At 45.9% G+C, this 12,591-nt stretch overlaps 1 protein-coding gene across 12 annotated transcripts in view; it reads right to left on the bottom strand.

Moving 5' to 3' along the window:
• The window catches only part of Ano6 (anoctamin 6), a 180,031-nt gene that overhangs the window by 37,859 nt on the left and 129,581 nt on the right, over positions 1 to 12,591 (bottom strand). For all 12 annotated transcript variants that reach the window (XR_015624134.1, XR_015624135.1, XR_015624132.1 and 9 more), the window contains 2 exon segments: positions 7,058 to 7,163; positions 2,908 to 2,968 (listed from right to left, as the gene is read on the bottom strand). Coding sequence is in view for 7 of the 12 variants with exons in the window: in XM_087557551.1 (XP_087413677.1) it covers positions 2,908 to 2,968; positions 7,058 to 7,163 (167 nt within the window). In the remaining 5 variants the exon portion in view is untranslated.

The raw sequence follows: 12,591 nt of genomic DNA, 5'->3' as shown, positions 1-12,591 counted from the left end.
TCTATCTATCTATCTATCTATCTATCTATCTATCTATCTATTTATTTTTAAATTTTGAGACAGGGTTTCTCTGTGTAGCCCTGGCTGTCTTGGAACTCACTTTGTAGACCAGGCTGGCCTCGAACTTGGAAAACTCAGAGATCCACCTGTCTTTGCCTCCTGAGTGCTGGGTTTAAAGCCACGGGCCAGTACGACCCTGTAGAAGTTAGATCCGGTTCTTCTTCCCAGTCCCATGATCCCAGAAATAGACTCAGACTTAAAATGTATTTATAAATACCTTGGCCATATAGCTAGCCTCTACTCTGACTAGATAACTAGATAACCTAATTAATTTAGCCTGCATTCTGCCACGTGGCTGGTTACCTGTGCTCAGGTAACCTGCCTTTGTCTCCTCACATCTTCCCATGCTGATCTTCTGCCCCCCCCCCATGTCCCACCTTCTATTTCCTGTCTATTATTGACAGGTACCACATCCATGCAGACATAAGATAGTCTCCCTATACCACTCAGTGCATGGGTATTCCTTAAGGGTACAACATACCATCCGGTGGCCCTTCACAGGTACAGCCACCACCTGCCCCATAAGGACCGCCAACCCCCACTTCTGTGTGTGCACACACTAATGACTTGCCTTTCAGGTTGAGAGGTGCAGTCTTACTCCCTACCCTTTCCTGTGGCCCAACACTGCTGATCTCAACGTACATAACACAGCTGGAAATGAAGTGCAGGTATCCTTGAAGGTGGGAATTTTCCCTCTACATTAAGAATATTTACCTCAATCAAACACTCAGACGTCTGCTTTTAAATAAAATGCTTTCCCCACCACATCACGAATGCTACCCAGAAAAAAGGATGAACAGCATCTAGTTTCTATGCAGAACTTACATATTACAACCGCATCTTTCCATCTGTTTACTACGGAGCGCTGGCTATTATTATCACAGTGAAATATACTTAAAACTTTCCGATCCTACGGAAGTATAAAAAGCAGCAGACTCAAGGACGTTCTCTGCTCCTCCCCATCGCCCCTGCCCCAGACTGAATCCCAACCGTAGTGATTATTGGCCCTCCTGATCTACAAACATGCAGAAACACGCTGAGCAGTGACTTACTGGGATTTTGGAATGATATAGATTTTGTATTTGAGGATTATAGATGTTCCCGTGATTGTCTCCTCAAGGGGGAAGGGGAGAAGCAGGGGAAAGAGGAGGACAAAGGGGAGAAGATGACCGTGAGTTCTGAAACACCTCTGGTCCTGAGCACTTGGGACAATGGATACCGAAACGGTGAGAGCTTCCAACAACTCACACCCATGGGTCGCCTCCTCCACTCCACCCCCTCATGACTCAGACTCTGATGCCTGACTTGCCACAGCTGCCAGGACATTAGCAAACGGTGCAGCCATAGGCCCAATGTTGCCATTGCACTTGTGGGCACACTCTGCCTAGCAGGTGGGTACCCAGGGCACGGTCATGGCATGACTTTTATAGGGTAGCCAATTGTTTTCTGATTGGATTCGGGGTCTGCTTCACTGGACGGAAGACAGGCCTGGTATAGAAGACAGGCCTGGTACTACTAAAAACCGAGCCAAGAGCCCATGGCTGAGGAGGTCATAGGCCCTACCTAGGGTGGGTCCTACCGTTGTGACTTTGCTAAATGGTTATACAGTTAAGCTGTCATCTAAGTTTTTAATGTAATAGTTCTAGGACGCTCTCAATGGTTACTGAGAATAGGTAACCATGAATATTCTGCCCTAAATCTCTTATGAAGCCCTTGCCTAGGTTCAGGTAAACATTCCACAAGAGGAGGGGGGAGGGGAGGGGAGAGAGTGAAGGGGGAAGGGGGAGGAGTAGGAATTTAGTGGCCAGAGGACAGGGAACAGTGCCATGAAGTATTGTTTTCTGAACAAGGCATGGCTGCTATACTCACAGCAGCCGGGGTTACCTGCACAAGACCTGCCCAAAGTAAGCCAGCCTAAATTACAACACACACCAGGGGTGAGCTCACAAAACCCCACCTCTAACCAAGGAGCTGCTGCCATTCGGTAGCTGCTTGGGGAAGGAGAATCATTCTCCTTTAGAGGTGTGGCCAGAGGTAAGTTGCCTAGGCCCCAGTAGCTGGCCAAGCACCCATGCACACCCAGGCGGCACCAACTGGGTTTAGTGAGTGATTTCAGAAGAGGAGAGGAGACTGTGAAGGCGAGAGGAAGATGTACTGAGGAGGATCTGGGTGAAACCTGAGAGCGGAAGCAGGGGGTGAATACGACCGTGTTAGTCGTATGAAATTCTCAGAGAATAAATGTCAACAATAATTTTAATGCCAGACACATTGAGGTTCGTGGTCCCTTGCTTCCTTTTGTATCTCTGAAGCCCCATAAAGAATCCTAGGCTAGACCCCCTTGAGGGTGAGACCATTTGGAATCCCACAGACCAAGCCAGGCTTCTTGCTGCTAGATCATTTCTTCAAAGAGAAAACGATGACTCAGCACAGAGATCAGGCCACGTGACTCAGGGAACTGAGAGAGGGAGGGAAGGAGGGAGGGAAGGAAGGAAGGGAAGAAGGAAGGAAGGAGAAAGAAAAGAAGGAAGGAAGGAAGGAAGGAAGGAGAAAGAAAAGAAGGAAGGAAGGAAGGAAGGAAAAAGAAAAGAAGGAAGGAAGGAAGGAAGGAAAAAGAAAAGAAGGAAGGAAGAAGAAAGAAAGAAAGAAAGAAAGAAAGAAAGAAAGAAAAAAGAAAGAAAGGAAGAAACAGAAAGAGAAAGAAAGGATGGATGGATGATAATGACAAGTACAGCTCTGGAGGAGTGGGGGCTCAGCTAGGACAGGGTCCTAAAAGTAGATGGATTAAAGTAGCTTACACAAAATTGCACCGACACCATCAAAACTGAGAGAAAACTGAGAGTAACTCACCCCACACTCCCATAAATACAGCGAAGATCAGGGTTCCAAAACTGTCAAAGATGCACAATTTCTGGAAAACAAGAGCGAACGGCGGATTAAATAAATCAATTCCTCGTGTACCAGAACTCAGCGAACACGTAACACTCGGTGGGTACTCCGCAGCCTGCAGTGCTCTCGAAGCCTGATGCTGGTTTAACAATCACCACACGTATGGCATACCCACAGATAGAATTTCTCGCATTTTAAAGGCGAACAGCTTTCGCCCGCCTGAGCCTTGAGCACACTTTCTAGTGGAATCTTCCCACACCGCGATAAAGCACTAAGCGCATCTGCCAAGATTGCAGGCCGCTAAAGCCTCTTTTATGAGCTGTCAGAGTGAGTGGAAGGACGCGGGGAATGGCCTTAAAGATCCAGTGGCCTCTAAGTAACTTCATGGTTTGCTTCTTATCATTGTCTTAGTCCCCGTCAGAGGATAAATTCCAGAAATACCCCTTTTCTTATTTAAAATAAAATAAAATAAAAAGCTGAGTTTATGTAGCAATGGCTCTCCTCCAGGAGCCTCATGCTTCCACCAACCCGAGGACGAGGACAGCTTTGCATCTGTAAGTGACGCTGACAGTCTTCCGTGGGACACAGGCAGTGCAGGTGCTCCTGCGGATGGCACTGGTACAGTTCTCAGGAAGGTTTACTGTCTCACTGGGGCGGTGCTACCATGGCTGCCAAACTCCACCTCTTGGGTGACAGACACATAGCCTAGCTGCTTTTATGACTGGCTAGGGGAAAAGTATCTAATTGGTTACCAACTTTTCATTTAGCGAGCACTTAAAAGCTTCCTTAAGGAAGGACTCACCATGCTAATAGCCAAGTGGGAGCCTAGTTTTGCAAGAGGCCATGAGAAAAGTAAAGGGGGGGTGGTGGTGCAGGAAGAGGATCCAGGGGACCTTCTGCTGTGGTGACATTCAGATTTATTATATATGAATACATTGTAGCTGTCTTCAGACACACCAGAAGAGGGCATCAGATCTCAATACACATGGTTGTGAGCCACCATGTGATTGCTGGGATTTGAACTCAGGGACCTCTGGAAGAGCAGTCAGTGCTCTTAACCACTGAGCCAGCCCCAAAACCAGTGGTGACATTCAAAGGTGTTTCCGAGTGGGAAGTGTACTCTGCTTAGATAGGTTTCTTTTTTACAGTTGCCTTTTATACTCAAAGCTGTGTAATTTTCACATATGCAAAAAAAATTGGTTATTTTCCATTATAACCTATGTATCTAGTTATGCTCTTACCCACCAGGTTTCCAAATAGGACACAAGCACCTCGGTCATCCATGTGGGCCTTAACCAAACAGCATGATTCTAAATGGTTTCAGGAGATAATCCCTCTTTAAAAAAAACTCTCCAGGTGAAGGAAGATATACTCGTTATAGCTGGATGTCCCACAAATGATGCTTTCTGTATCTTTTCCCTTTGCCTTTTGGGACCCATGGCTCTGAGACGTACTCCAGCACCACGCTCTACCCTTTACTGCAAATAACTGCACACAGGGCTATGAAAAATATCCCACACATATAATCTCCTTCCTCAAGATCCCATCCAATGTCGCTCCCATTTTGGAATTGATACAAGTCAGGCCAAGTGCCTAGTTCCCAGTGTGGGATGTGCTCTGTACCCCAGGGCAGGATTAGACATAAATGAAGCTGTCATACTACTAAGTAGACCTTTGGCCTTTCTGCTTGTCCCAGGAGCCCCATGGAAGCAGGAGCAGGGGAGATAGTAAGACGCATGCTTGCTTCGAAGCCTAGCTTATCTTGTTTGGCAGTTGGCACAGTGGTCGAGATACCACCTTAAGAACAGCCCCCAAAATGATGACATTTTGTTGGAGTCACATCAATTAGTGAACATCTCTTCAGAAGAGAGGCAGAAATTAGTAAGTGAATCAATGAATTAAGAATGGAAGAGATCAGAAATGTTTTTGCCCCGCCCCTCTCATCCCTGCCCCACCCCTCTCATCCTAACCCCACCCCTCTCATCCCTGCTCCACCCCTTCCATCCTTGCCACACCCCTTTCATCCCACCACGCCCCTTTCGTCACTGCCCCACCCCTTTCATCCTCTCTCTGATTCTTGTAAAGATTCAAGAAGGTCCTTTAGGAAACATGACAGAACCCAAGGACATTTGAAAGTCTTCATAAGGTAGAATAGGTGGACTCTAAGGAATGAAAGCGTGTGTAGGGAAGGGACAAAGGAGTAAAGGATGTCTTTAGAGGGGACCTTCCACTGTGGCTTCGTGGGTGCACAGCCACTGTTTGGGTGCAGAGCCTCGGAGAATGCGCTAACACCTGCCTGTAATTTATCAGTTCAAAACCATCGGCCAGCAGCTCCTCTGAGTCTTACTTTGTGTAATCAGTGTACAGTCTTCTAGTCCACAGTCTGGGCACTGCCTTGGCTCAAGGGGCAGGCAGTTAAGTCCTTTTTAATCTTAGTTAAGTGTAGAAATCGATTAGGCTGGCAATGTGCCACAATCATCATAACTAGTAGTGGAACAAGTTTTTCAAACACAAATCTGGATTTCAGGGTTGTGCCCAGTGCCACAAGTCAGTGAGGAAGGTGGTATGGTGGGCAGCGCAGATCTGCTGTAGCTCTTGTCCTTGCCAGTTCCTAGCTGTGTGAGCTTAGTCTCTCAGGGCCTCAGCATTTCAACCTGTCAAATGGGAGAATGATTCTGCCCACATCACAGGTGCTCTGCGTCCAAGCTGATGTAATCAGTGTAAGAACACTGAAGAATATTTATCTTCAAAATGGCTCTGCAGCTAAAGATGCTTTGCTGCACAAGCCTGTGACGTGGAACCCCGAGAAAAGGTGGAAAGAGAGAAACAACTCCACAAAATTCTCCTCTCACTTGAGCACTTGCTTGTACACACACACACACACACACACACACACAGTTAAAGTATGAAAATAAGTACTCTAAGGCTGGAGAGATGGCTCAACGGTTAAGAACACTGACTGCTCTTCCAGAGGTTCTGAGTTCAATTCCCAGTAATCACATGGTGGCTCATGACCATCTGTAATGGGATAAAATGCTCTGGACAGTGACAGTATACTCAAATAAGTCTTTAAAAAAAAGTTAAATCAGTGGTCTAATACTTCTCTTTAATGACCAACTTTGATGGATTAGGTCAGATGTCTCCAGGACCACATAATGATTCCTGGTCTCTCACGGCAGGACAAGATTTCACGACTGAGACCGGTGAATTAAGAATGGAAGAGATCAGAAACGTCTTTTTTGCCCCGCCCCTTTCATCATAGCCACACCCCTCTTATCCCTGCCCCACCCCTTTCACTCCGCCATGACAGGCCAGGCTATTCTGTTTTCCTACCTCCTAAGAAAAAGCACCATGTTGTGGGCAGAATCATCCACACTTTACAGGTTGAAATGCTGAGGAGCTGAGAGCTCAAAGCTCACAGCTTCTCAGCACAACTCCCTCCTGTCTCAAGGCGCGACCCAAGTTTCCTAGGTCTTAAGAGCTCGCCCCACCGGCCAGTATTCGAAGGAGTGTCACCCATGTTTTGCGAGGATGTTTTGAGGCAAGCATCTTTTATCACTGAAATATAAAACCTCCCCTCTATATTAACTGACATAATCTAAATATGAACAGGAGGACCTTTAAAAATCCAAGAATACAGTGCCTGCATGCTTTGAAAGGCAGAAAGCACAAACTGTACAAACTGCAGGTTTTGTAAGTACAAATCTACACGCACACATTTGAGGGTTTTACTCACTTGGAGTAAGGCAAACACTTGCAATGGTACACGTGTGGTTGAGGCTACAGCTCAACGGTAGGGCAAGCCCCAACTCCGAGAAAACAAAAACTCAGAGTAAGCTGATTTTGGAACTTCTGCTTGGATTTGCTGAGTTACTCAAGATGGTTCAGACCCACCACATCCTTACTTCCCCTGAGACCTCTGAGAAGTGGTCACTCTCAGTTTATTATCTGCAAATGCAGAATAAACGTGCGTCCTGTGCACTCCCTTCCACTATACCTCTGCGGGAGGTTTACTTAAAAAGGTCCTTTTTACAGTCCTCAGAGGAAGAATAGTTTGTATGCTAAACTTAAGTGACTATTTTACACAAACATCTGGGATGCTGAGAGTTACCTTAGAGGATTCACAGGTGATATTCAGCCTCCAGAACGGACACAACCTGTCACACTGGGGACACATCAGGATCTGGCCACCGATGTCAGGATCACAGACCTCTTTGCTAAGGAAAAAGGAAAGAAAACATATTCAGATATGTTAACAAAAGGCTTTCATGTTCTGTCAACATAATAAACTCCAAGTCCATCCATGACAAGCAACAGAACTGAAACCTGTGGAACAGGCTGGCAGGAGATGGTCATTCTGACGAAGGCTTGACACGAACAAACTCTAAAGGCACACAGAAACCAAAAAAAAAAAAAAAAAAAAAAAAAAAAAAGAATGGAAAAAAAGGGCTGGGGATTTAGCTCAGTGGTAGAGCGCTTACCTAGGAAGCGCAAGGTCCTGGGTTCGGTCCCCAGCTCCGAAAAAAAGAACCAAAAAAAAAAAAAAAAAAAAAAAAAAGGCACACAGAAGAGCGAACCTTTCTTTGAAAATTTCTTTTACATATTTCAAACATTCTGAACCTTTGTTTTCATTTATCTACCTGGCTATTTTGCTAGCATGTGTGTATGTCTATGTACCATGTGCACAGAAGCCAGGACACTGGATCCTCCCGGGGCTGGAGGTATTAGATGGCTGTGAGCCAACACATGGGTGCTGGGAATCAAATCCAGGTCTTCAGGAAGAGCAGTCAGTGCTCTTAACCACTCAGGCATCTCTCCGGCCTCTGATATTTTAAGATAATATCTTTTACTAATTATTTGAGAATTCCATACAATGCCCAAACCTATTCTTTAACTCTGGGATGAGAGCGGGTCCTCCTAACTGCTTCGCTTGGAGGTCTGTAAATCACAGAAGGTCCAGCGATGTAAGACTTTGAGCACTGGGAGGAGGGAAGCCCCAGCCTCTCACAGGTGTTCCCACACACCACCCGGGAACCTGCCACTCTCCACGAAACCCCTCCACTCACTGTTTGTATTTATCGTAGGAATCACATTTCTACTTCTGCTCCCATGAGCCCCAGCAACCTGAGACCCCACCCCTCCCCCATAGAGATCCTAGAATTTGTCACAGCGTTAGGTCTATCCTTGAACCCAGACATACTAAGAGCATAATTAGTAAAGTTTGTGGACTCGAAATCAATATATAAAGTATACATGGGGAAATAAAAAGAGATTTTTCTTCTTATCCACCTGAAACAATTGGGAAATAACATTTTTTTAAATACTATTTTTTTTCAGTAGCTTAACAAGTATAGTGTCTGGGAATGAATCTAATCAAAGATGTATTAAGATTTATATAAAAAAACTACAAAACTTTGTCCAAAAACAGTGAGGAAGATCTGCATTGGGATTTCAGAATTGTTTGGTAGCAGGATGCGGCGAGGAAGCAGGATTCTTGCTGGATCTTTTTCTATTGCTCTACAAATCTCACGGAAGACCCAAAGTTCAGGACAAACAAGTTGCTAATTAGACACAGCTGATGCAGTCTTAACCAACAACAGCAACACAAAATAAAACACATAAAGGTTTTTACCTGCACCCAAAGACCTGGCCCCCAAATTAAGAGCAGACAGCTCAATTCATGGTACACGGAAAAACATGAGCTTAAACAAACCGCACTGCACCACATAAAAATCAATTCTATTTGGGATACAAGAATGATAGCTACAGAATATGAAAAAGAAACAAATGGGGCTGCAGAGTTGGACTCTGGGGTTAAGAAAACACACTGCTCTTACAAAGGATCTGAGTTCGGATCCCAGCACCTACAGAGAGCAGCTCACAGCTGCCTGTAACTCTAGCTCCAGGGACCTGATGCCTTTTCTGGCTTTTGGGAGGGGAGGTGCCCGTCTTATCACGGTGCGTACATAATTGAAAATAAAAAGAAATACTTTCAAGAGAACATAATAACAACAAAAGACTATCTCAGCAATCTTAGGTTAAGGAGAGATGCTGTCACCATGGAAACCAAAACCACAGAGGAAGTTACAGATACATTCAAGGTTTGATGGAAGTAGACAAGGAGTTGTAGACTGCTCTTAGGGGTGATGCTGTTGTAGGTGGACACTGGGAGTGGGGGACACCATTACAGTTCGTTAGGTGACCTTGCAAACAATAACCCAGAGAAACGCAGATTTGGGAAGAGTGTCTGAGATGGTGGTGTCAGCCCTAACAAAACCTACTCATTCACAAAAGCAATGAGAACAGGGACAACATGTTCAAACTCACCCTTTTCTGAAAGTTGCCTAGGGAACTCCTCTGGTGCATACGTGTGTGTGTGTGTGTGTGTGTGTGTGTGTGTGTGTGTGTGTGCGTGCGTGCGCGCGCGTGCGCATGTGCGTGTGCGTGTGAAGGGCTGGCCAATCTGTGAAGAATACAGCTTTGAAGCATCTTAACTAGACCAGTTACCTTGCCCATCCCCCCAGGTTCATGACAGCCTTAAAACCTAGCAGACGTCCATCCACAATAAACAAGAGCAGCCTCACAGGATCAGTCAAATGGCCACAGACAGTGTCTACAGCTACTTCAGGGACCTCTCCCCAGGAGTGTCAGTGTTGGACCTGTCCGGCCACTCCCTGGAGAAACTTCATGTTGACCATTGTCATTTTCTTACCTCATACCCACAGCTTTTACTGTGGAAAAGTCCAGTCCCCAACTGTCTGCTTCAAGTATCTTCAGGAACTACTCAACATGGCTGCTCCTTGGGTTAGTAATAACCACAAATATAAACCCAAAACATTTACAGGAAGAACTAGGTATGGCATGCCCACAGTCACCAAACCTCTACGGTATCTGTGAGATGCAGGAGGCATATGCATATGTTCTAGATGAGAGTACGTACGTCTGGGGTTGGGGACTTGGCTCAGTGGTAGAACGCTTGCCTAGGAAGCGCAAGGTCCTGGGTTCGATCCCCAGCCCCGGAAAAAAAAAAAAAGAAAAAGAGAGTACGTACATCTGGACAGGCCTGAGAGAACCTGGAGGCTGACCCTGGGCTTCTGCCTAAGCCAGAAGGGGAGCTTTATGAGAGCTGGAGGCTGTCTGTTGGAATGTCAGACACATTCCCAATACGCATGGCGTAGAGGAGGGGCGGGACCCAGCATCAGTGGAATCACTGTAATGTGACTGGTGTGTAATGCTCTACCACACACAGACTTCAGTGCCCATACAAGGCAGGGAACGCAGACCGTGGAACCAGGAGAGGAACAAGAGCAGCAGAGGAACTTCCACAAGTAGCAATAAACTCTGAGAGGAAATCTGATTCCCGTGGCTATTACAGTGTAACACTTAAAATGTCAAATTCTACCGTGCAAGGCACAGGCAGAGCAGAAGCCCGAGTGAGCAAATACGTGCAGAGAACTAAGGGAAGTCACACCCATGGCATTAAAGAAATGGTCTGACCAAGTCTCACCGAATGAGGAAAGCAGTACCTTAAAGAGAACTGACAAGACATTGAAGCGAAGCACAGTAACATCAATGAGAAAGTCCCTAACCGCTCTCCTGTGCAAATAAGAAACAATGTATCTACTAAGACGATACAGTCTGAGAAATGGAAAGAAAAAGGAATAGAAAAACACCTGGGAATCCAGCTTCAAATACCAGCGACTCTATCAGACACTCGGCACATGCACCGGGCAGGTTGCAGAAAGGGAAGAAATGCCAGAAGGAACCAATGAAGGATGAGCCCAGCTTCCAAATTTTGATGAAAGCTTTCGTCTCTACATCAGAGAAATTCTGCAAGATCTTAGAAGGATGCGCTCAGAGAGATTCACACCTAGAAACACCATACTCAAAGGGTAAGGAGAAGAGAGCCCCAGGGAAGAATACAGAAGGGGACACATGACTGGCCACACAGAAAGCTCATCAGGAAGAAAACATGACTCCCTGTCAGAAACCCAGGGTCCAGAAGGAGTGGGATGACGTTTGCTAAGTTATAAAAGCGAGCTGTGCACCCAGATTCTATACCTGCAAAGCCAGTCATCAAGAATGAAGGAAGAATTTATGTCAATTAAGAAAAATAAACAACTGGATGCTCAGACCAGGCAGGTACAACACTAGCTCCTTCCAGACTCTGCCCACCCCCCAGGAGGCACCAAATTGCCACCCTGATCTTGAGCTCCTACCATGTAGACCTGTGAGAAATAGGCCTGTCTGATGGGATATCATCTGAAACAGAAGAAGATGGGATCGCATAAGGGGCTTCTATGCTGAGCACATAGAGAACGGTAAATTCCAAGTCAACACAATTACATGCAGAAGATTCCAAGGGATGTTTCTCTAAAGTCACATCAATGATAAACCCAGAGAAGAGGCTCAACACCAGACTATGCTGGGGAAATCCACAACAGCCATCATATACCACTTTGTATTGAAGGAGATGGCTAATGTCTTAGCTAAGGTTTTAGTGCTGAACAGACACATCAAGTCTTACAAAGAACAACATTTAATTGCGGCTGGCTTACAGGTTTAGAGGTTCAGTCCATCATCATCAAGGCAGGAACATGGCAGCATCTAGGCAGGCCTGGTGCAGGCAGAGTTGGGAGTTCTACATCGTCATCTGAAGGCTGCTAATGGAAGACTGGCTTCCAGGCAGCTAGGGTGAGGGTCTTAAAGCCCACACCCACAGTGACACACCTACTCCAACAAGGTCACACCAACTTCAACAAAGCCACACCTAATAGTGCCACTCCCTGGGCCGAGCATACACAACTCATCACAGCCAATTTAAAACATAGAAACAAAACCAAGAAAAGTGCCCACTGGTACCTGGAGAATCTGGAGTCCTTACAGGTGGCTGATGGGAATGTAAACCAGCGGTCATCTGGTCAGTACCTTGGTACTTTCTCACAGTGTTAAACAGAGACTTTATATATAGCTCAGAAACTCCACTCTTTGTTATATCCTCAAGAGATGTGAAACCATATGTCCCTGTGACAACATGTCAAGTAAGTGTTCTCCGCAGACAGCGTTCATCAGTTGCTGTACGGATAAGGAATGTAGCACACCCATGCAATGGGATATGATTTGGCACCAAAAGGGACTGGGGTGTCAATAAATACTTCAACAAAGAACCTCGAGACAGCTTGAGCGATAGAAAGCAATAATGAAAGGACACGTAATCACGGAAGGCCGTGTGATCATGATAGACCACGCACTATGTAACTTGACTTATACAACATCCATAACAGACAGTGCTTTCTAGAGCCTAAGTAAACAGGCACTTAGGAGATCACTGTTAATGGTTTCTTCGGGGGCTGTTTTGGCCACTCTTCTGTTGCTGTGATAAATACCACGACCATGGTAGCTTATAGAAGAGTTTAATTTGGCGTACAGTTCCAGAGAGGTTAAGTGTTCATAACGGCAAAAAGGTGTGTCTGCACGTGGCAGGAGCCAGAAGCTGAGAGAGCGATCGCATTTCAACCACAAGCATGACGCAGAGGGAGCAAACTGGAAGTGGGGTGAGATTAGAAACTCTCAAAGCCCACCCCAGTGATGTAATTCCTCCAGCTAGGCCAGACTTCTGAAACCTCCTCCAACAGCGCCACCAAC

Source organism: Rattus norvegicus, chromosome 7, assembly GCF_021556685.1.
Source record: "Rattus norvegicus strain SHRSP/BbbUtx chromosome 7, alternate assembly SHRSP_T2T, whole genome shotgun sequence".
NCBI lineage: Eukaryota > Metazoa > Chordata > Mammalia > Rodentia > Muridae > Rattus > Rattus norvegicus.
The sequence above is the reverse complement of the archived record's forward strand: the minus strand, read 5'-3'. Positions and strand labels throughout refer to the sequence as shown.